Here is a 20,148-nt window from a genome sequence, read left to right on the forward strand (position 1 = left end):
CTTCTATCACTGAATTTAAAGAAACTGAGGAGCCCACTGATGCGTCTACCACACTGAAGAAATCTGGCAGTGGAGCCAAAAGACCACCATCTCTGTTCCTGTTCCTGACTCCCCATGTGTGTGACAGTCATGAATCTTGAAGTTGGAGCTTCCTTAAGACAGACAGCAATGCCTCAAGTACCACCAGTACCTCGGCCCTGTAAAGGTCATTCAACTTGGCACTGAGAAGGGCTTCATGACCACAGTCTATGCCATCACTACCACCCAGAAGACTATGGGCAGCATGTCTAGGAAACTGTTATCTGATGACCATGGGGATCATGCACTGGCTGACACTGTCAAGTGTAGTGATATATTGTGCACCCCAATAAAGCTTACCTGGAGATCAGAGGACAGAGCCAGCCACTAAATTAGACATAGAGGTCAGGCAATGGTGGCACATACCTTTAATCTTATCACTAAGGAGGCAGAGATCCATCTGGATTTCTGTGAGTTCAAGGCCACACTGGGCTACATGAGAGAAACAAAACCAGGCAGTGGTAACACACATCTTTAATCCCGGGAAATAATATGGCAGGACACAGAAAGGTATACAAGGCATGAAGAAACAGGAACTCGCTCCCTTGAGGCTGAGGATTTCATAGAGGTAAGCTAGTGGCTGGCTCTTCTACTTCTCTGATCTTTCAGCTTTCACCCCAACATCTGGCTCTGGATTTTTTATTATAAGATCTTTTAAGATTCGTGTTGCAGTCAAGGTCATAGTGAAGGTTAGCCCTGAGCTGAATAAATCGGAAGCTCACTGGAATGACCTTCCTGAGCCCAACCACAATATCTAGGATCCTACCTGCTGTCAAGAAAAAGTCATAGAGTACAGTGACATCAAGAAGGTGGTGAAGAGCCAGGTATGGTGGCACATGCTTTTAATCCCAACACTGAGGAGAAGCAGGTGGGTCTCTGAGTTTGAAGCCTGCCTGGCATACACAGTGAGTTCCAGGACAGGCAGGGCTATGTAGAGTAAAACTTTGTCTCAAAAAAAAAAAAAGATGGTGAAGCAGTCTTTGGAGATCCCCGAAGGGCATTCTGTGCTACCCTGGGTACCAGTTTGTCCCCTGCGACTTAAAAGTATACTCTTCATTCCACCTTTCGTTCTGAGGCTGGTATTCACCTTCAATGACTTTTTTTTTTTTCCGGTTTTTTTGAGACAGGGTTTCTCCATGTAGTTTTGGTGCCTGTTCTGGATCTCATTCTGTAGACCAGGTTGGCCTCGAAATCACAGAGATCCGCCTGGCTCTGCCTCCCGAGTGCTGGGATTAAAAGTGTGTGCCACCGCCACCTGGCTCAAGGACCATTTTGTCAAGTTCATTTCCTGGTAGGACAATGAATGTGGGCACCACACCGAGGTGATGGCACTCGTGGTCCATGTGACTTCCAAAGACTAAGAATCTCTGGACCGCCGGGCGGTGGTGGCACACGCCTTTAATCCCAGCACTCGGGAGGCAGAGCCAGGCAGACAGATCTCTGTGAGTTCGAGGCCAGCCTGGGCTACCAAGTGAGTTCCAGGAAAAGGCGCAAAGCTACACAGAGAAACCCTGTCTCGAAAAACCAAAAAAAAAAAAAGAATCTCTGGACCATCATCAGGTCAAGCAGTCTCAGGAAACAAAGAGAGGTCTCTATCTGCTGGGGAATCCCTGCCCCTCCTGAGCCACCCAACACACAGAAAATCTCCTTCTTATAGTACTACACATACTTGGATCATTAACGAAGTTCTCTCCCTCCAGAAAGAACACCCACCAGCTCTTTGGCTTGAACCATCCTTTGCTGCCCCTGGATATCTGCAGCATCCTTTTATCTGGTTGTCCCTCTTCTCTTGTCCCCTCCAACCACTCCTACTCAGCCTCCTTTGCTTGTACAACTCTGGGCCACCTCCAGTAGAATGAAATCTAAATTAGCAGAGTTTGGTGGTAAATCCTGTCATCACAGCCATTGAGAGGTGGAGGCAGGATGGTTAGGAGTTCAAGGCCAGTCTCAGCTACATATAGAATGCAAAGCCAGCCTAGGCTACATGAGACCTTGTGCAGGTGTGTGTGTGTGTGTGTGTGTGTGTGTGTGTGTGTGTGTGTGTGTGTGTAGAGATGGTTCATCAGTTAAGAGCAATTGCTGCTCTTCTAGACGTGCTAGGTTCATTTCCCAGCATCCATGTCAGGCAGCTCTTGAGTGCCTGTAACTCCAGCTCCAAAGAGTCTGAATCCCTCTTTTGTCCTCTTTTTTTTTTTTTTTTTTTTTTTTGGTTTTTCGAGACAGGGTTTCTCTGTGTAGCTTTGCGCCTTTCCTGGAACTCACTTGGTAGCCCAGGCTGGCCTCGAACTCACAGAGATCCGCCTGGCTCTGCCTCCCGAGTGCTGGGATTAAAGGCGTGCGCCACCACCGCCCTGCCCCCTCTTTTGTCCTCTTATGGCTACTTGCATGCATGTGCACACACACACACACATACATAAATAAAATGCATTTTCAATAAATAAAACAACAAAAATCTAAGCCCCTGGATCTGCCCAGTCCTGCCACTCTCCCCTCTTTTTCCCCTGCTTAAGCAACACCTGGTACACCTCAGTTCCTCTACCTGCCTAGGCTATTTTTACACACCCTGTGAGTGTGAGCATCTCCCCACCCCTGCCATTGTCTCCATGTCTGATCAGAGCCTCTGATGACACCTGTGTTAGGTCAGGCTACAGTCAGGAAAGTGTTATGGACCAACTCTTCCTCCGCATTAACTGTGAAGGCAGAGGCCCCAAGTCTTCACAATACCCAGGTACTGAGTGCCCATTTAGGGAAAGTCAGGTGAGTTAGCTCTTAACTTTTGGAGTGTCATGGCGCCTGTTTGTCCTTACATCTTATGTAGCCTGCATCCGGCCATGCTGTGACCTCCATACCTAGGAAGAGCCCTGAGCCTGGGGACCGCCCCTGTCCCTCCACGTCCTTGGCTCTCCAACCTCTTGCATGGTGCCAGGTGGAATCTGCGGGTACCAGGTGGGCCTGCCCTGGTGCTCAGGGCCTCTGCTGCCCCCTCCCGGGTCAGGCGACTCACACAAAGGCCATGCTCCCAGGTGGGTAGATCAAGAGCTTGGGAGAGGACAGAGTGCCCACGTCTCTCAGCTTCTGGCTTCAAGAAACCTCAGAACGCTACACAAAGACTGGCTGCGGCCATTGTCCCTCTTCTTCCGCTACACGGTTGGGGAAATCAAGGCACGGATTTACCTAAGGCCATGCAGGGAATGCGCAAAGACCGCTAGGGCGGGGTGTTAGCTCTGCAGGCCTGCCTCTTAAGGTGCGGGGGTGGGGAGCTGGCCTAGGGACAGGCCTGGGGTGGGGCTGCCGCTTGCCTTGCGTCCTGTAGAGGTCCGCTCGCACCCAGCGCGGGCGGCTCCAGAGAACAGCTGCGGCGCCCGGAGGTAATCTCTGCCTCGCGCGGAGCGCCGGCTGGGCTGAGGACAGACAGCTGCGACCCAAGAGGCGCGCGGGGGCGCAGGAGGCAGATCGGGGCTGCGGGGACTGTGCCACAGCCCGGATCGTCCCCAGTACCTTCCCGGAGGGCGACGTGGGGTGGGGCCGGCAGCGCTGCAACTCGAGCTGCGGCCCTAGTTTAAAAATACCCCTTGCCCTGCCCTCTCTCTGGCTTGCTGTGCCCTTCTGTCCCAACCCAACCCTCCTCACCCGGACAGGCGCCCGGCTCCTCCCGGGGGACAACTCTGCCTTTTACCAATTTGTCCTCTCGCAGAGTTGGCTCAGAGCCTTCGGAGGAAGGGAGGGACCGGGAGACACCCTGAGTAAGAGATAGTAAAAAACGTTGCGGGAGAGATAAGAGAGAGCCTAGAGGGAGCGGGGTAAAAGCCCCAGGAGTAGGTGGAGGACCAAAGAGGGAGGAACCAGGGCCGAGGGGCGGTGGAGGAGGGCGGGGAGGAGCGCTCTTCCTGGTTGGGCCCTGCCCTGAGCTGCCACCAAGGAAGCCAGCAGCAGGGACCGCAGCCATCTCCCAAACTCCCCTCCCCCAGGTAAGGAGTTGGGTGCCCAGACGGCGATTGTCTGGCCCAGGCCACTGCTTCTGAGACTAGGGTGCTGTCGCTGATCGGCCCCTGTTCCAGGTCCTCTCCGTGCCTGTGTGAGGGGTAGGGGTCAGGAAGCAGCTCAGCGCAGGCGCTCACCCTGTCGCTAGGAGCTGGGCCAGTGTCCAGTGCTCTGATGTTCAGCCTGTCTCAGGAGCCTGTGGAGGGGCGTCCGTGCCTGGAGTTTTCAGTCCCTAAACCGCGGAAAGGGGCAAGTGAGCTAGATGCTTGGCGACTGTGTGGAGGGGGCTTACAGGCAGGCAAACAGGGTCTGAGATCTTACCTGGAAGTACTGCTGTGGGCTGGCCTCCGCCCTACACCACCTGCCTGGATGGCTGACACAGAACTGTCAACCCTGGATAATGGGAATAGAGAAAGGGAGAGGTGGTGGCCAGTGTGTCTAGAAACGGGGCACCCTTTTCTGGATTTAGGGAGCCTAACAAGGTGGCTGAGAGTCCCAGGCTCTGTAAAGGGGGCAGTGAAGCAGAGGAACCATGTTTGTTTTTTGGGGAGGAATGGACAGGTCCAGGAAAGTGCTATCAGGCAGAAGTTGTGTTCTGTTCCTGGGAAGGCCTGGGTTCTAGCAGGTCCATGTGTCCCCCAGGATGGCAGAGGAGTTCATCACACCTGTGTACTGCACCGGGGTATCAGCCCAAGTGCAAAAGCAACGGGCCAAGGACCTGGGCCTGGGCCGCCATGAAAACGCCATCAAGTACCTAGGCCAGGATTATGAAAAGCTGCGGGCAAGATGCCTGCAGAGTGGGGTCCTCTTCCAAGATGAGGCCTTTCCTCCGGTGGCTCACAGCCTGGGCTTCAAAGAACTCGGTCCCAATTCCTCTAAAACCTATGGCATCAAATGGAAGCGTCCTACGGTAAGAAGGCCATGCTGGGTGGAACTTGGCTGTGATGATGGGTGAGGAGTGGGATCCGGGCCCCGTTATTAGTGGTGGCTGGGTGGCTGGGTGCCAGTTTCTAGGAGGGACTGGCCCAGCAACAGGATTGTGGATCTTGTAGGAGCTGCTATCAAACCCCCAATTCATCGTGGATGGAGCCACCCGAACGGATATCTGCCAGGGAGCACTGGGTAGGCCCCCAGAGGTGGGGTTCTGGGTGTTTTCCCCATTCCCGTTCCATTGGGCACTGCCCCGGCTCCTCCCTCCTGCAGGCCCAGACAGGTTTTGGCTATCAGCACAGGGGCTGGTTTGCCCAGATTCCTGGGTCTTTTCCGTAAGCGGAGGGAAATGAAGGGTACCTCACCCAGGGAATCCCAGGTTGTCCCCAGCATCCCACGCACACAGCACCTCCCTCTCCTGAGCAGATCCACAGGGCAAGCCTAATCAGGGTCTTTCTTATCCCAGGGGACTGTTGGCTCCTGGCTGCCATTGCCTCCCTCACCCTCAATGAGACCATTCTGCACCGAGTGGTTCCCTATGGCCAGAGCTTCCAGGATGGATATGCTGGCATCTTTCATTTCCAGGTGAAGGGCCCTGCACCCCCCTGGGGTGGAGGTATAGCTGGCATTAGGGAGATCTGAAAGGACGGCCCACAGCACTGTGAAGCTGGGATGGCCAGGGCCACACCCTGTGGGGGCAGCCCCCCCCAAGGTATTTGACCTCTCAGTGCCATCTCTGGTCGGTCATGTGTGAACGGTCGGGCAGGTATTTCAGTTGGCAGTTCTCCTAGGTAAGGAGAAAGTGTGTGGAAGGAGAAAGACTGTGCTTTGGCTCACAAAGCAATCTTTCTTCACCCAAGCCTCAGTTTCCCTAGCTGAAGATGGAGTATTCTGCTGGGGAAAAGTCATGCGTCAGTACTCCCTTTCCCAACTTCTTGGCTTTGGCAAGCTCTGACAGAGTCTAGGAGAAAAGACAGACTCAGGATTTAAACCACCTTCTCCTGATGTTTCCAACATGATCCACTTTTCAAATTACATTAACGAATTCTCCAGGAGCTGGTGTTGAGAAAGGCACACCCCAAAAGTCTTCCTTGAGGCCTTCCGGCCATGACTCCCGCCATGCCTGGAGTCTCTGTGTTCCTTCCTTCTGCTTAGTCAGAGCCCCTACCTCACTCTGCCCTGGCCAAGGAGAAATGGCGGTAATACTCTATGCTGAGATCCCCACACCTACCCGGCTCAATCTGCAGGGCTTCGCCATCCTTTTCCCCGCCTCCTTCCCTCAATTCTCCAATCTACTCCTTTCCAGCTTCTGATTGGCCCACTCAGTACACGTCCCAAATCCTTCAAGGGCCTGCTTCTTCACTATAGTGGGCTTCTCCCTGTGACAATTATTGGCACTCTTGGAAGCTTGTGTTCCTAGGCAGCCTGGGCCTGTACCTCACCCCTTCTACCCGGGTAGCTGGTCCTTTGGCATCTCCTGTGCAAATTCAGTGATTTGGGGAAGCAGCCCCACGCATTTGCGGTGGAGGGTCTGGGCACAACATTTTCAGTCGATACCTCTCTCTTATGCCCATACTCAGGCTTAGAATAGGGAGGGAAGTAGGAGGGGGCAGGACCTAGGGCTTGCCTTGAGGAAGAACGCGGACTGGAGGCCTTCTTGCCCTCGCGCTCTCCGTATCTGAAGGGGAGCTTTGTTCCACTTTAGTCTTGAGTTATAGGTGTCACCCGCATTGTCTTAGTTTCCTGTTGGGAAACTAAGGTTGTTGTTCCTCTTCCTGGGTAGGAAAACTGAGGCTCAGACTTAAGGCAATGTAAACATCCCATCAATAGTTAGACTATTTTTCTAGGGAATAATATCAAGAAACAAGTCTGTACTTGTTCATTTAAATTTTTTGAGGGGGAGGGGGTTTGGGATAGGGTTTCTCTGTGTAGCTTTGGAGCCTGTCCTGAATCTCACTCTGTACACCAGGCTGGCCTCGAACTCACAGAGATCTGCTGTCTCTGCCTCCCGAGTGCTGGGAATAAAGGCATGCACCCCACCACCCGGCCATTTAAAATTTTAACTACATTTATTTATTATATTTGCATGTGTCTGTGTGTGTGTATGCACATGTGCGTGTGGCTGTGTGTGTGTGTTGATGAGGATTAACAGTGTGGGTGTGTGTCTGGTGTGTAAAGGTTGGATGTGCAGAAGTCAGTTCTCTCATTCCACCATGTGAATCCTGGAATTGAACTCAAATTCGCAGACTTAGTAGCAAGTACCTTTATTTCCAGAACTATCTCCATGGTCCAAATGTGGTTTTGTGAAATTGTTTTGTTTTTGAGATACAGTCTTACTATGTAGCCCTGGCTGTCCTGGAACTTACTGTGTAGATCAGGTTATCCTTGAACTCACAGAGATCACCTCCTGAGTGCTGAGATTAAAGGTGTCTCTAGTTGCGGTGCCTGGGGCTGAGGAGGGCTGGCTGATTGTATATTCTAGTAGACAAAAGGCATGCTTCTGTAAATGTGGGTGTGTCGCACATGTACCAGGCATATGGATCTAGACTCGTGTTTAGTCAGCCCCACTGAAGCTGGAGCTGAGGCCTGGGGGACCCCAGAGCAGGTGCTCACTTTGCCCCTCCCCCACAGCTGTGGCAGTTTGGGGAGTGGGTAGATGTGGTCGTGGATGACTTGCTGCCCACCAAGGACGGGAAGTTGGTGTTCGTGCATTCTGCCCAGTGCAACGAGTTCTGGAGTGCCCTGCTTGAGAAGGCCTATGCCAAGTGAGTAGGAACCCCAGGGCGCATCTTCAGTCTGGGGGGGGGGGGGAGGGCTGGCCCTCTCTCCTGGTCCTACTGCACTGACCTGGAACTACTCACAGGGTGAACGGCAGCTACGAGGCCCTTTCGGGAGGCTGCACCTCAGAGGCCTTTGAGGACTTTACTGGTGGGGTCACCGAGTGGTTCGATCTGCCCAAGGCACCCAGAGACCTCTACCAGATCATTCAGAAGGCCCTGGAGCGAGGCTCCTTGCTGGGCTGCTCCATTAATGTGAGTGATGTGCAAGCTCCTGTGCCCAACCCTAACCTCATCCTCAGCCCAGGCTCAGCCTGAGACACATCCCCCTCACCTCTTTGTAGGATGTAGATGCAAACCCACCCCACCCATCATCTTCCTATCTTCCTGGCCTCAGCTGTGCCCAGACTTACTTCCCTGCTTCCTCCTGCTCCCTTCCCCTCTCAGGGTTTTTTTTTTTTTTAATGAGTTGTTTATTTGCATTTTATTTGCATTGGTGTTTTGCCTGTATGTATGTCTGTGTGAGGAGTTAGATTCCCTGGAATTAGAGTTACAGACAGTTGTGAGCCTCCTGGTGGTTGCTAGGAATTAAACCCGGGGCCTCTGGAAGAGCAGCCAATGCTCTTAACCCTTGAGCTATCCCTCCAGGCAGCACACTGGAACAATACAGAGAAGATTAGCAAGGCCCCTTTCTCTTCTCACACTTTCCCATGTTCAGAGACCATCACAGTCCAGTGCCTCGGCTTTCTCTTGCCTACTCTCAGATTCCACCCATTCCTAGCTCCTCCCTCTCCCTTCTCCTTGCTTATCCTTGTCTGCCCCACATTCCCCCAGCCTTTTTCAGACCTCCCTAGTCCTGACTGATGACTCTACATCAGCATCAGGCAGTCTTCCAGGCTACACTTGGCCAAATGCTGCTCTGTGGCCCAACACAAAATCTCGGAAACTTACTGAAAACATTGAGATTTGAACATCTGTGGTGAGTTGACCGAGCTATTGCCAAGTGTGAACTTTGTGAACGACAAAGCCACGCTACAAGGTCAAAAAGGTTGGGTGTGGGGCTGGAGAGATAGCTTCGTGGTTAAGAGAATGTACTGCTCTTGGAGAAGACCCAAGTTCGGTTCCCAGTACCCACATCAGATAACTCACAACTCCCTTGTCATCCCAGGGGCTCCGATGCCTCAGGCTGCTGAGGGTGTCTTCACTTACATGACGTACCATTACCTAGACACACACACACACACGAGACTTATTTAATTATAAAATGAACTTTTTTAAAGGGCTATTATGACTTTGCAAGTTCAGCCACATCTGGACCTGTCCTTTTCTTCCCCCTTGCTTGTCCCTGCGCTGAGTCCTTCTTGGGGGTGTGCTTGATTATAAGTGTATGCATATGCACATCTACAATCTTGCCAGCCCTAGCCAGTGACAGCGTTAGTGAGGTGTCTGGGATTGGCCCTGTTCCCCAGGAGGAACAGCAACAATGGAATGGATGGGATAGGAGCCTGACAGTCGCGCCCAGCAGCTTTTGTGTGGACTGTATGTGTGAGGAGGACTTAGGAGCCCCGTGAATGCCCCTAGCAGGGGTCCTCATCTTCTGACCACAGTGCATGTTTCCTTCTGTAGATAACCGATATCCGGGATTTGGAAGCTATTACCTTTAAGAACCTGGTGAGGGGCCATGCATACTCCGTGACGGATGCCAAGCAGGTATTTCCTGGGCGGGGCCTGTCCTGCAGGGTGGTTCCCGCCCTCATGCCTTCCCTGCATATGACCTGGGTTGCGGGAGGCGATTTCTCCTTTCTTGGCCTCCTGGGATTGCCATCCTGTGGTTTGCATTGATGTTTATCCCAGATGACTCTAGTTCATGTGTAAGGCCGCCTTTCTGGGCTATAAATCCCTAGAGGTCTGACTTTAGGGTATATTAACTATGTGGCTCTGGTGTGCTGCTGGGTACTAAGCAGGGTGAGGTGGTAAAGAAGGTGGGCCAGGAAGGAGTATCAAATGGCATAGCACTGATGTGCGCTCTGGGGAACAGGTGAATTACCAGGGCCAGCAGGTGAGCCTAATCCGAATGCGGAACCCCTGGGGCGAAGTGGAATGGAAAGGACCCTGGAGTGATAGGTAAGGGGCAGGACAGTGGGCACTGGTTGGGGAGGTTTGGGGAAGTCTGGAGAAATCCCTGACATTTCTGCCTGGACCCCAGCTGGCTGGAGGCGGATTCAGGGTTGAGTAGAGGAATCCCATCTTGTGTACTCCTTTAGGATTTTGCTCTGGCAGAGCCTACCCAGGCTGTGGGAACTGGGGCAGCCTGTGGATACACCCAGGGTATCTGTTTGACCTTGATAAGGCACCCCCCTGGCTGGATGTGGTGGTTTATGCTTATAATTCTAGTGTTCAGGAAGCTGAGGCAGGAAGATCACGACAAATTTGAGGCCAACCTGGGCCGCAGAGTGAGTTCCAGCTCAACCTAGGCTACATGGTCTTTAAGGGGGGAGGAGTATGGTGGCTACGCAGTGAGACCTGCCTCAGAAAGAAGAGGGACCCTTGAGTAGGGACCTATAAGGACCTCAAGAGAGCTGGTCCCAGAGAAAGCCTCCTGATCTGGGCTCTGGAAAACATGCCAGGTTGAACAGGAGCCAGGGGCAGAAGTTAGATATATCAGTGGTGTCCAGCCCTGGCCATGCCTGCCTCCCACAGCTCCTCAGAGTGGAACAGAGTGGACCCCTATGAACGAGAGCAACTGAGGATCAAGATGGAGGATGGGGAGTTCTGGTAAGCAACCTTTTTCTCTACTTGCTCCCCTAAAGCCCAGTTCATGATGGGGAACTGTGGTTCACCTCTGCCCTTGGACCCTCAGGATGTCATTCCGAGACTTCTTACATGAGTTTGACAGACTAGAGATCTGCAACCTCACGCCTGATGCCCTGAAGAGCAGGACCCTCCGGAACTGGAATACCACGCTCTATGAGGGCAGCTGGCGCCGGGGGAGCACGGCTGGAGGCTGCCGGAACTACCCAGGTGACCCGAGTCTGGAGGCCAGCAGGAGCCAGGCAGGGGTGGGCAGGAGTGGGCAGGGCCCCCTGGCTGAGCCTGTTCTGTCTCTTGGGAGACAGACAGTCATGCTCGGGTGTTCCTCCGATTAGCTTTGAGGAGTCCATCCTTAAATGTCCTTAAGGTGCTAAAGGGTCACGTTGGACCTTGCCTGGGGCCTGGGTAAGAAAACCTTGTTGTCATCCAAACATCTGCTGGTCACTCCTCCTCATTCTCAAAACCCTTCCCTCTTATAAAAGTGACTGTCATAACTACTGTAGCATTGTCCCGTTTCCCCCCCACCCCGCCCCCACATCAGCCTTTTCTTCTATACCAGTTCCACCCTGCCCCACCACAGAGCATTCTGGGCCTTGCCATTCACTACCCACCTCGATCTGGGAACACATCTGCCTGTGCCCAGACCTCAGTCTCTTGAATTTGACTGATCTTACTGACTCCCATTTGAATTACTCTATCTCTAATTTTGCACACACTGTCTGTCTGTCTCTTTCTTGTTCTCATTTTTGATTTGTTTAGATTTTTTTGAGTCAGAATTTCATGTAACCCAAGCTAACCTTGACCTTGCTATGTAGCCAAGGATGACCTTGAACTTCTGATCCTTCTGCCTCCATAGGTGCCCACCTGGCTTATGTGGTACTAGGGCTGGAACCCAGGGCTTTGTGAATGCTAGACAAGCCCTCTACCAACTAAGATACAGTCCAGTCCCCTTTGTTTTGCTTGTTTATTTGTTTGTTTGTTTGTTTTCTGAGGCAGGGTTTCCCTGTGTGGCCCTGGCTGTCCTGGAACTCACTCTGTAGACCAGGCTGGCCTTAAATTCAGAGATTCACTTGTCTCTGCCTCCTGAGTGCTGGGACTAAAGGACCATGCCACCATCATCCAGCTCATTTTAATGTATTTAAAAATATTACATGTATTTATTTTAAGGAGGATGTGTGTGCATATGGAGGTCAGTTTCCAGGGCTGGTTCTCACCTCCCGTCACCGGGGTCCCCGAGATCTGGTCAGATGGGCAGACGTGGTGGTAACTGCATTTACCCACTGAGCCATCCTGCCAGCCCTTGGTGTTTTTCGTCTTGACCTTGCAAACATCTAGTCCCCAGCCTGGCCTGCCCTCTGCTCCTGTCACCAGCATAACCACAATCCTAACCAGCTGAACCAAGCTTTCTCCTGACTCAACCACTGAATGCGGCTGGAGAAGAGAACACAGGGAGGCTGTTTTCCTTGTAAATTCACAGCCGCAAACCTCTAATAAGCACGTTCCTGTGGTCCCCACCAGCCCACTAGGAACTCTCTCCTCCACCTCCTTCCTCTTTGACTGTCTCTAGAGACCTTGAATTTCAGGGACTGTGTCCCCTGTGGCCACTCATGCTTGCCATTCTAGTGCTTGGGAGGTAGAGGCAGGAGGCAGGAGGATCAGGAGTTCAAAACCAGCTTCGGCTGTAGAGAAAGGCTGAGGCCAGCCTGGGCTGCATGAGGCCCAGTCAGAAAAGAGAGGAAGAGAGCACTGGGCAGTGGTGGTGCAGGCCTTTAATCCTGGTGCTCGAACTCAGGAGGCAGAGGCAGGGGGATCTCTGTGAGTTAGAGGATAGCCTTGTCTACAGAGCTAGTTCCATGACAGCTAACAAGAGAAACCCTGTCTTGAAAAATACAAGCAATAAAATATTAAAAAAATAAAAAGAGGGAGAAGAAAAGAGAGAGAGGAGTGAAGGGAGAGAAAAGGAGAGAGAGGCCTCGTTACACAGGTCACCTCAGGTCCCACTCCGCCTCCCCTCTTGACCTTCCATGCACTTGTGTGCACCTGTTTGTCCGTGCTGGTTCACTTGGCGTGTCCCTGCTCCTGGGAACCCTGCTGCTTCCCAGATCCTATTCTCCCTCACTGCTGTCAAAAGCCTTAGGCTCCTTCCTCCTCTCATCCCTGTGTCCTTGTGGAAAAACCCCACCTTAGAGCGTGCTGCCCTCTCTTGACCTCCGGCCTCCCAACCCCCGCCTCCTCCCGCTTCTGCTCCGATTGCTACGCTGCCATTTCCTCCCTGGCCTGTAGACTTGGCCAAATTCATCCTGTGGGGGCTCCTGCCTGCATCCTCTGGCTGTCACCTCGAGAAGTCACCCGTGCTGTTCGGAAGCATTCTTCTCCCCACTTCATTTCTCTCCAAACCTTTAAGCACCGGTTTCCTGTGCCACAGCTGAGTGGCCTGTGCTTCCCTCGGCCGGCCTCCCTATCACCACTGTGCAGTTCCAGTGTTTTATGGGTATTTCTGGCCCTGGTCCTGCTCCAAGCTTCTGTCAATTGCTCGTTGATGTAATTGTTATGGATTAATCAGAAGTCCTGCTATTAGGCAAGATGGATTCCTTCTTCAGGAGTCTCTTTGCTAATTTCTTTGAAGGTTTACTTTTAGATGTATTTGCTCTATTTTATGTATATGAGTATTTTGCCTGCACGTATGTCTGTGCACCATGTGCATGTCCGGTGCCCATGTGCAGAAGAGTCAGAAGAGGGCATCAGAGGCCTAGAATTAGACTTGCAGAAGTTGGTGAGCCGCCATGTGGGTGCTGGGAATCTACCACCAGTCCTCTGCAAGAGCAGTATGCACTCTCAACTGCCAAGCATCTCCTTAGCCCCTCCTAGGCCCTCCATCCCCAGGGGAGACCGAGTCCTATAGACCAAGTTCTCCTGGAACTCAAGGTCAGCTAGAACTCAATTTGCAGCCAAGGATGACCTTGAACTTCTGCCTCTTTTGCCTCCTCCTTGACTTCTTTAATTTTTGTTGTTGTTGTTGTTTATTGTTTTTTTTTTTTTTTTTTGTTTTTTGAGACAGGGTTTCTCTGTGTAGCTTTGCGCCTTTCCTGGAACTCACTTGGTAGCCCAGGCTGGCCTCGAACTCACAAAGATCCACCTGGCTCTGCCTCCCGAGTGCTGGGATTAAAGGCGTGCGCCACCACTGCCCGGCTGTTTATTGTTTTTTAAGACAAAGTTTTTCTGTGTAGCCCTGGCTGTCCTGGAACTCACTCTATAGACCAGAACTCAGTAGAACTCTGTAGGCCTCGAACTCAGAGATCCACCTGCCTCTGCCTCCCGAGTGCTGGGATTAAAGTTGTGCGCTGCCGCTGCTACCGCCGCCGCTGCCACCACCACAGCTGCCATCACCACCTAGCCACCTGGGGTATTTTAACGTGGGTTCTGGGAATCGAACTCAGGTTCTGTGCTTGCAGGGCAAGAACATTTGAGACTGGACTGTCCTTCCAGCCCTTTATTCTGGCCTTTAATGCCTTTTTATAGGAGAATATAATATTTTAGAGGGTTTGTACACCTTTTGAGGTTTGCTGCTTGGTATACCATCCTTCTCCGATAAGCGCAAATGGACTGTGTATGCCTTATCCAGATATATGTCCCAGAAGTGGTTCAGAGTTTATATATTATTGGACTTTGACATTTTTTGTGTAATGGTATGTTTTTCCGGTCCCACCCAGTCCCGAGGTCCTGCAGCCACTTATAAAACAATCACTCAGAGGCTTAACATTATTTACAAACTGTATGACCTATGGCAGGCTTCTTGCTAGCTAGCTCTTTCATCTTAAATTAACCCATTTCTATTCATCTATGTTTTGCCACATGGCCATGGCGTTACTGGTCTGCTGGCAACTTCTGCTCCTTGGGCAGTGGCTAGGAATCTCCCTCACTCCTCCCTTCTCTCTCTATCTCTGCTTGGATTTCCTGCCTGCCTTTAAGCTGCCTTGCCATATGTCAAAACAGCTTTATGTATTAGCCAATGGGAGCAACACATGTTCACAGCATCACAGAAAGACATCCCAAAGCATATTCATATATGTATATAGTAGAGTTTTTATTTTTATATTATGCATATGGGTGTTTTGCCTATATCCATGTCTGTGTACCACATGCATGCCTGGTGTCTGTGGAGACCAGAAGAGGACATTGGCTCCCCTGGGATTGGAGTTACTGACAATTGTGAGCCGTTATGTGGGTGCTGGGAATTGAACCCAGATCTTCTGAAGGAACAACCATCATTTTTAACCACTGAACCAGTTCTCCAGCCCCAAAATAGCTTTTAAAAATACCATTTATGCCGGGCGGTGGTGGCGCACGCCTTTAATCCCAGCACTCGGGAGGCAGAGCCAGGCGGATCTCTGTGAGTTCGAGGACAGCCTGGTCTCCAAAGCGAGTTCCAGGAAAGGCGCAAAGCTACACAGAGAAACCCTGTCTCGAAAAAAACCAAAAAAAAAAAAAAAAAAAATACCATTTATTGGGAGCTGGACAGATGGCTCAGTGGTTAAGAGCACTGGCCGCGTGTCCAGAGGTTCTAAGTTCAATTCTCAGCAACCACATGGTGGCTCATAACCATCTATAGTGGAATCTGATGCCCTATTCTGGCATAAAGTTGTATATGCAGATAGAGCACTCATATACATAAAATAAATAAGTCTTTTTAAAAAATACCATTTAAAACATAAGGAGGCTTTGCAATCCAAAGCCAAGATGTGGTATAACTGCTCCTGGAGCATTTTTGTGCACGCGCGCGCGCGCGCGCACAGTCCTTTCACAGATGACTCTCTTAAATTGGACACTTTTGTGTAGCAGGCTTTCTTGGACCACCAGTCCCCAAATCATGACATGGAAACTTATTATTAATTATGAATACTTAGCCTTATCATATGTTTGTCCCACTAACTCTTGTAACTTAATTTACCCTGTTTCTCTTTATCTACATTTTGCCTCAGGGCTTTTTTTTAACCTTTCTTTCATTCTGTTTGTCCTATTTTTCTGCTTCCTCCGTGTTTGGCTGGCTGGCAGCTGCCTGGCTGGCTGGCCCTGGGGGTCTCCCTCTCTTTCTCCATCATCCTCTCCTCCCTCTGGAGCCTAGGTTCCTCCTCCTACTTATTCTCTCTGCCTGCCAGCCCCGCCAATCTCTCCTCTGCCAATCAGGTGCCTTAGGCAGGCAAAACCACACATCTTTACACTGTTAAACAAATGTAATACATTGTTACATAGTTAAAGTGATATTCCGCAGCATAAACAAATGTAACACATCTTTACTTAGTTAAAGTGATATTCTGCAGCATAAACAAATGTAACACATCTTTACATAGTTAAAGTGATATTCTGCAGCATAAACAATTGTAACACATCTTTACTTAGTTAAAGTGATATTCCACACTTTTGAGTCATCCTTTCTCTTACTCTCCACCCTCAGTGCCGCAGCACGCTTGCTGGGGTTCCCCACAAATTCTCTGTCTCCACTTCTGGTGCCCGACCCTGGCCATCAGCTTTCAAGTGGGCCGCTGCAGTAGTCAGCTAGTGTAATGGTCTTTCTACTTCAACTCTTGCCTTCTTCTATGTGTACACTTGTGTACACATGCCATAGCATGTGTGTAGAGGTCAGAGGACAATCTTGGGTGCTGGTCTTTGCCTTCCATGTTGTTTAAAAATAGGGTCTCTGCTGCAAGCCGCAGGAAAATGTAATGGAATTCAGCTACTATCATAAAAGCTACTACTTGGAAAGGTAGCTTTTCTGAAGGTCAAGTCATAGCTTAAGAAGTCTTGGTGATATTTTAGCTTTTGTATATATATTGGCTGATTCCTGCAATGATTTCCTTGTATGCTATGTATGCTTCCTAGAACTCCTAACAGTCTATTTTATCCGAAATACCTATCAAGCATCCAAGGCCAAACCATCTCCTGAATTAAGGCAAATTAAGCTCGGACCCTCCTTTCTTGTACAGCCTTAGTGGTATTTATACTAACATTATAGACTCCTAACATTTACCTAACCACCTCTAGGAATGTAGTTTGAGCACATAAATTCCCTTTTTCTGATTTATTAACCGATTTTAGCTCTTAGTTGACCTCCTCCTTTACCACGCCCCTTTTGGGTTGTAAAAGAAGGCCTGAAGGTCACTGCCTGAGGAAAACTCCTGTCTGTCTTTATGTCCCTGTAAGAATTCAAGCCTGGTGACCTTGCTTTAGTTAGAACACAGCTATTGCATGGGTAAATAACTGTAAACCTCAGAGACTGAGAGAGGATTTTGACTGGAGAACTAGATGGAGAACTAGGAGAATAAGATGGAAGATGAGGAAGAGCCAGATGGGAACGAATGAGATGAGAAAGACCAAGATGGGGCAGAACTAAGATGAGAGAATTAAGGTAGAACTTAGAGGGGACAGCAGATAAATGTAGAGAGAAATCAGGCACGAAAGGAGCTAGGCATGAGAACAGAACTGAAGCTGCGTAGATAAGATTTTATCCTAGAGGAATAAAGAAGATGGACAATAGAAAAAAAATACCATTTATTGCCAGGCAGTGGTGGCACACACCTGTAATCCCAGCACTTGGGAGGCAGAGCCAGGTAGATCTCTGAGTTCAAGGCCAGCCTGGTCTACAGATTGAGATCCAGGACAGGCACCAAAACTACATAGAGAAACCCTGTCTTGAAAAACCAATATATATATATTTAATTTATTGAGTCGGGCATGGTGGCACATGCCTTTAATCCTAGCACTAGGGAGGCAAAAGCTGGTGGATCTCTGAGTATGAGGCCAGGCTGGTCTACAGAATGAGTTCCAGGACAGTCAGGGTCAAAGAGAAACCCTGTCTCAAAAAACCAAAATAAATACCTGAACCAATTCTTGCCTCTCAAATGATACTTATGGATACAATAATGCACAGTTGCCCTTTTAAATGTATTTTGTATCCAGACTCATGCCTTGCTAGATTCTTTGTAGTTTCCTAGTTGGCAATCAACAATTAACAACACATTTGGTTTGTCTTGTCCCATTCTTCCAACTTTTGTGACTTTTTCTTGCCTACTACACTGTCTAGAAGAGTAGAGCAAACAGGACCCCACTGAGGGGTCCTGACTCAGCCTGTCTTTGGTTGTTGCAATTTCATAATATTGTATTTACTTTGGCGGGGATGGGTTCACACACAAGGTCAGAGTACAACTTAGAGGAGTTGGTTCTCCTCTTTCCACCCTGGGGGACTTGGGGTGGAACTCAGATTGTCATGCTTGGTGGCTGGCACCTGTGGAGTGTCTCCCCAGCCCCAGTAATACAGATTTGTTGTAGGTTTCATTATTGCAGACTTTGGGGAGGGAGGGAGTTGGGGGGTGAAGGGCTTGTGTGAAGTTCTGTTGTTGCTCTGTGGTCCTAGAGACTGAATCCAGGGACTTACACATGCTAAGCCAGTGATCTGTCACAGAACCACATCCCTGCCTTCCCCCCCACCCCCCTTTTTTTAAAAAAAAAAAAAAAGGACAGGGTTTCTGTGGTGTGGAATTCATGGTTGTCCTACCTCTGCCTCCCAAGTGCTGAGATTATAGGTGTGCATGGCCATGCATGGTTTATAAGGTACTGCGGATGGGACCCGGAGCTTTGTGACTGGGTCTACTAGGAGGCAAACGCTCTACCAACTAAGCTACATCCCCACCCTGATAAAAGGTTTTAGTTTCATATTTGGTATGTGTATGTGCATGGGTGTTTTGCCTGCATATATATCTGTGTCCTACGTGTATGTCTGGTGCCCACAGAGGCCAAAACTAGGCAACAGATCCCCTGGAACTTGAGTTACAGACAGTTGTGAGCCACCATGTAGATGCTGAGAATCAAACCAGGTCGTCTGGAAGAGCAACCAGTGCTCCTAGCTGCTGAGCCATCTCTCCTGCCCTTTGAACTTTCTTTTTTTTTTTTTTTCTTTTTTTTTTTTTGGTTTTTCGAGACAGGGTTTCTCTGTGTAGCTTTGCGCCTTTCCTGGAACTCACTTGGTAGCCCAGGCTGGCCTCGAACTCACAGAGATCCGCCTGGCTCTGCCTCCCGAGTGCTGGGATTAAAGGCGTGCGCCACCACCGCCCGGCTGCCCTTTGAACTTTCATGCAGCAGTTTTCATGAGTGAGCTTTGCCTGTTCGTTCTCTGCTCACACTGACCACACTGCTGTGGTACTGTCTGTTCTATTAGATCAGCCTCTTCCTTCGTGCTTTCCAGAAGAGTTTGCACAAGGGAGATGGTTTGTTTGGTAGAATGTTCAGCTGTTGACCTGCATTTTCCTTGTAATGAAGATTAGCTTCTCTTGTTTTCAGTCCTAGGGATGGCACCTTCGGCCTCATGGGTACAGAGGAAGTGCTCTACACTGAGATATGTCCCCAGCAGTCCCCATCCCATTCGTTTATGTATTTATTTTCACTTCTTCCATCAATCTATCTATCTATCTATCTATCTATCTATCTATCTATCTATCTACCTATCTGATATGTATGAGTGTTTTGCCTACATTTATATGTGTGTACCACATGCATGCCTAGTGCCCAGGAGGCCAGAATCAGGCAACAGATCTCCTAGAACTGGAGTTACAGACAGTTGTGAATTTCATATGGATGTTGGGAAATGAACCGGGGTCCTCTGGAAGAGCAGTCAGTGCTCTTAATCAATGAGCCATCTCTCCAGCCCCATAGGTGATTTTTTTTTTTCGTTTTTGTTTTTGTTTTTTTGTTTTTCGAGACAGGGTTTCTCTGTGTAGCTTTTCCTGGAACTCACTTGGTAGCCCAGGCTGGCCTCAAACTCACAAAGATCTGCCTGGCTCTGCCTTCCAGTGCTGGGATTAAAGGCGTGCGCCGCCGCCGCCTTGCAGTGATTTTTATAATAGTCTAATTTCAATTTTTTTCTTTCTTAAAGATTTATTTATTTATTTAATGTACATTGGTGTTTTTCCTGTATGTATGTCCATAAGAGGGTGTCAGATCCCCTGGAACTGGAGTTATAGACAGTCGTGAACTGCTATGTGGGTGCTGGGAATTGAACCCAGGTCCTTTGGAAGAACAGTGAGTGCTCTTAAACATTGAGCCATCTCTCCAGCCCTCGAATTTTTTCTTTCTTAAAAAAAAAGTCATATTTATTTTTATTTGAAGTGATGTGTCACTGTGAGCACGTGGTCAGAGGACAACCTTGAGGGAGTCAGTTTTCTCCTTCCGCCACGTGAATCCTAGGGATCACACTCAGGCCATCAGGCTCGGCAGCAACCACCTTTACCACTGACCTGTCTCACCAGCCTAAGACAGTAATATGTATTTCAGTTCATTTACTTTGTCTTCTCTCTCTTCCTTCCCTCCTTTCTTTTTATTTCTTTTCTTTTCTTTCTTTTTTTTTCATTTGTTTTTGTTTTTTGAGACAGGGTTTCTTTGTGTAACCCTGGCTGTCCTAGAACTAGCTCTGTAGACCAGGCTGGCTTTGAACTCACAGAGAACTGCCTGCCTCTGCCTGCTGAGTGCTAGGATTAAAAGTGTGGGCCACCACTGCTTAGCTAGACAGGGCCTTACTCTGTAG

General features: G+C 49.8%; 1 protein-coding gene across 5 annotated transcripts in view; it reads left to right on the forward strand.

Annotated features, from left to right (window-relative positions):
• The first annotated feature begins 2,458 nt into the window (after positions 1-2,458).
• Capn1 (calpain 1) overlaps positions 2,459-20,148 on the forward strand; it is a 28,674-nt gene continuing 10,984 nt past the window's right edge. The window contains exons 1-10 of one of the 5 annotated variants that reach the window (XM_052763085.1): positions 2,459-3,101; positions 4,702-4,969; positions 5,112-5,181; positions 5,456-5,574; positions 7,621-7,754; positions 7,853-8,021; positions 9,393-9,476; positions 9,805-9,890; positions 10,467-10,541; positions 10,627-10,787. In XM_052763085.1, coding sequence (XP_052619045.1) covers positions 2,995-3,101; positions 4,702-4,969; positions 5,112-5,181; positions 5,456-5,574; positions 7,621-7,754; positions 7,853-8,021; positions 9,393-9,476; positions 9,805-9,890; positions 10,467-10,541; positions 10,627-10,787 — 1,273 coding nt within the window. In that variant the 5' untranslated portion in view covers positions 2,459-2,994. The other 4 variants (XM_052763088.1, XM_052763090.1, XM_052763087.1 and 1 more) reach the window with 4 other exon arrangements.

Source organism: Peromyscus californicus, unplaced genomic scaffold (assembly GCF_007827085.1).
Source record: "Peromyscus californicus insignis strain IS unplaced genomic scaffold, ASM782708v3 Scaffold_4__1_contigs__length_199733344, whole genome shotgun sequence".
Classification (NCBI taxonomy): domain Eukaryota; kingdom Metazoa; phylum Chordata; class Mammalia; order Rodentia; family Cricetidae; genus Peromyscus; species Peromyscus californicus.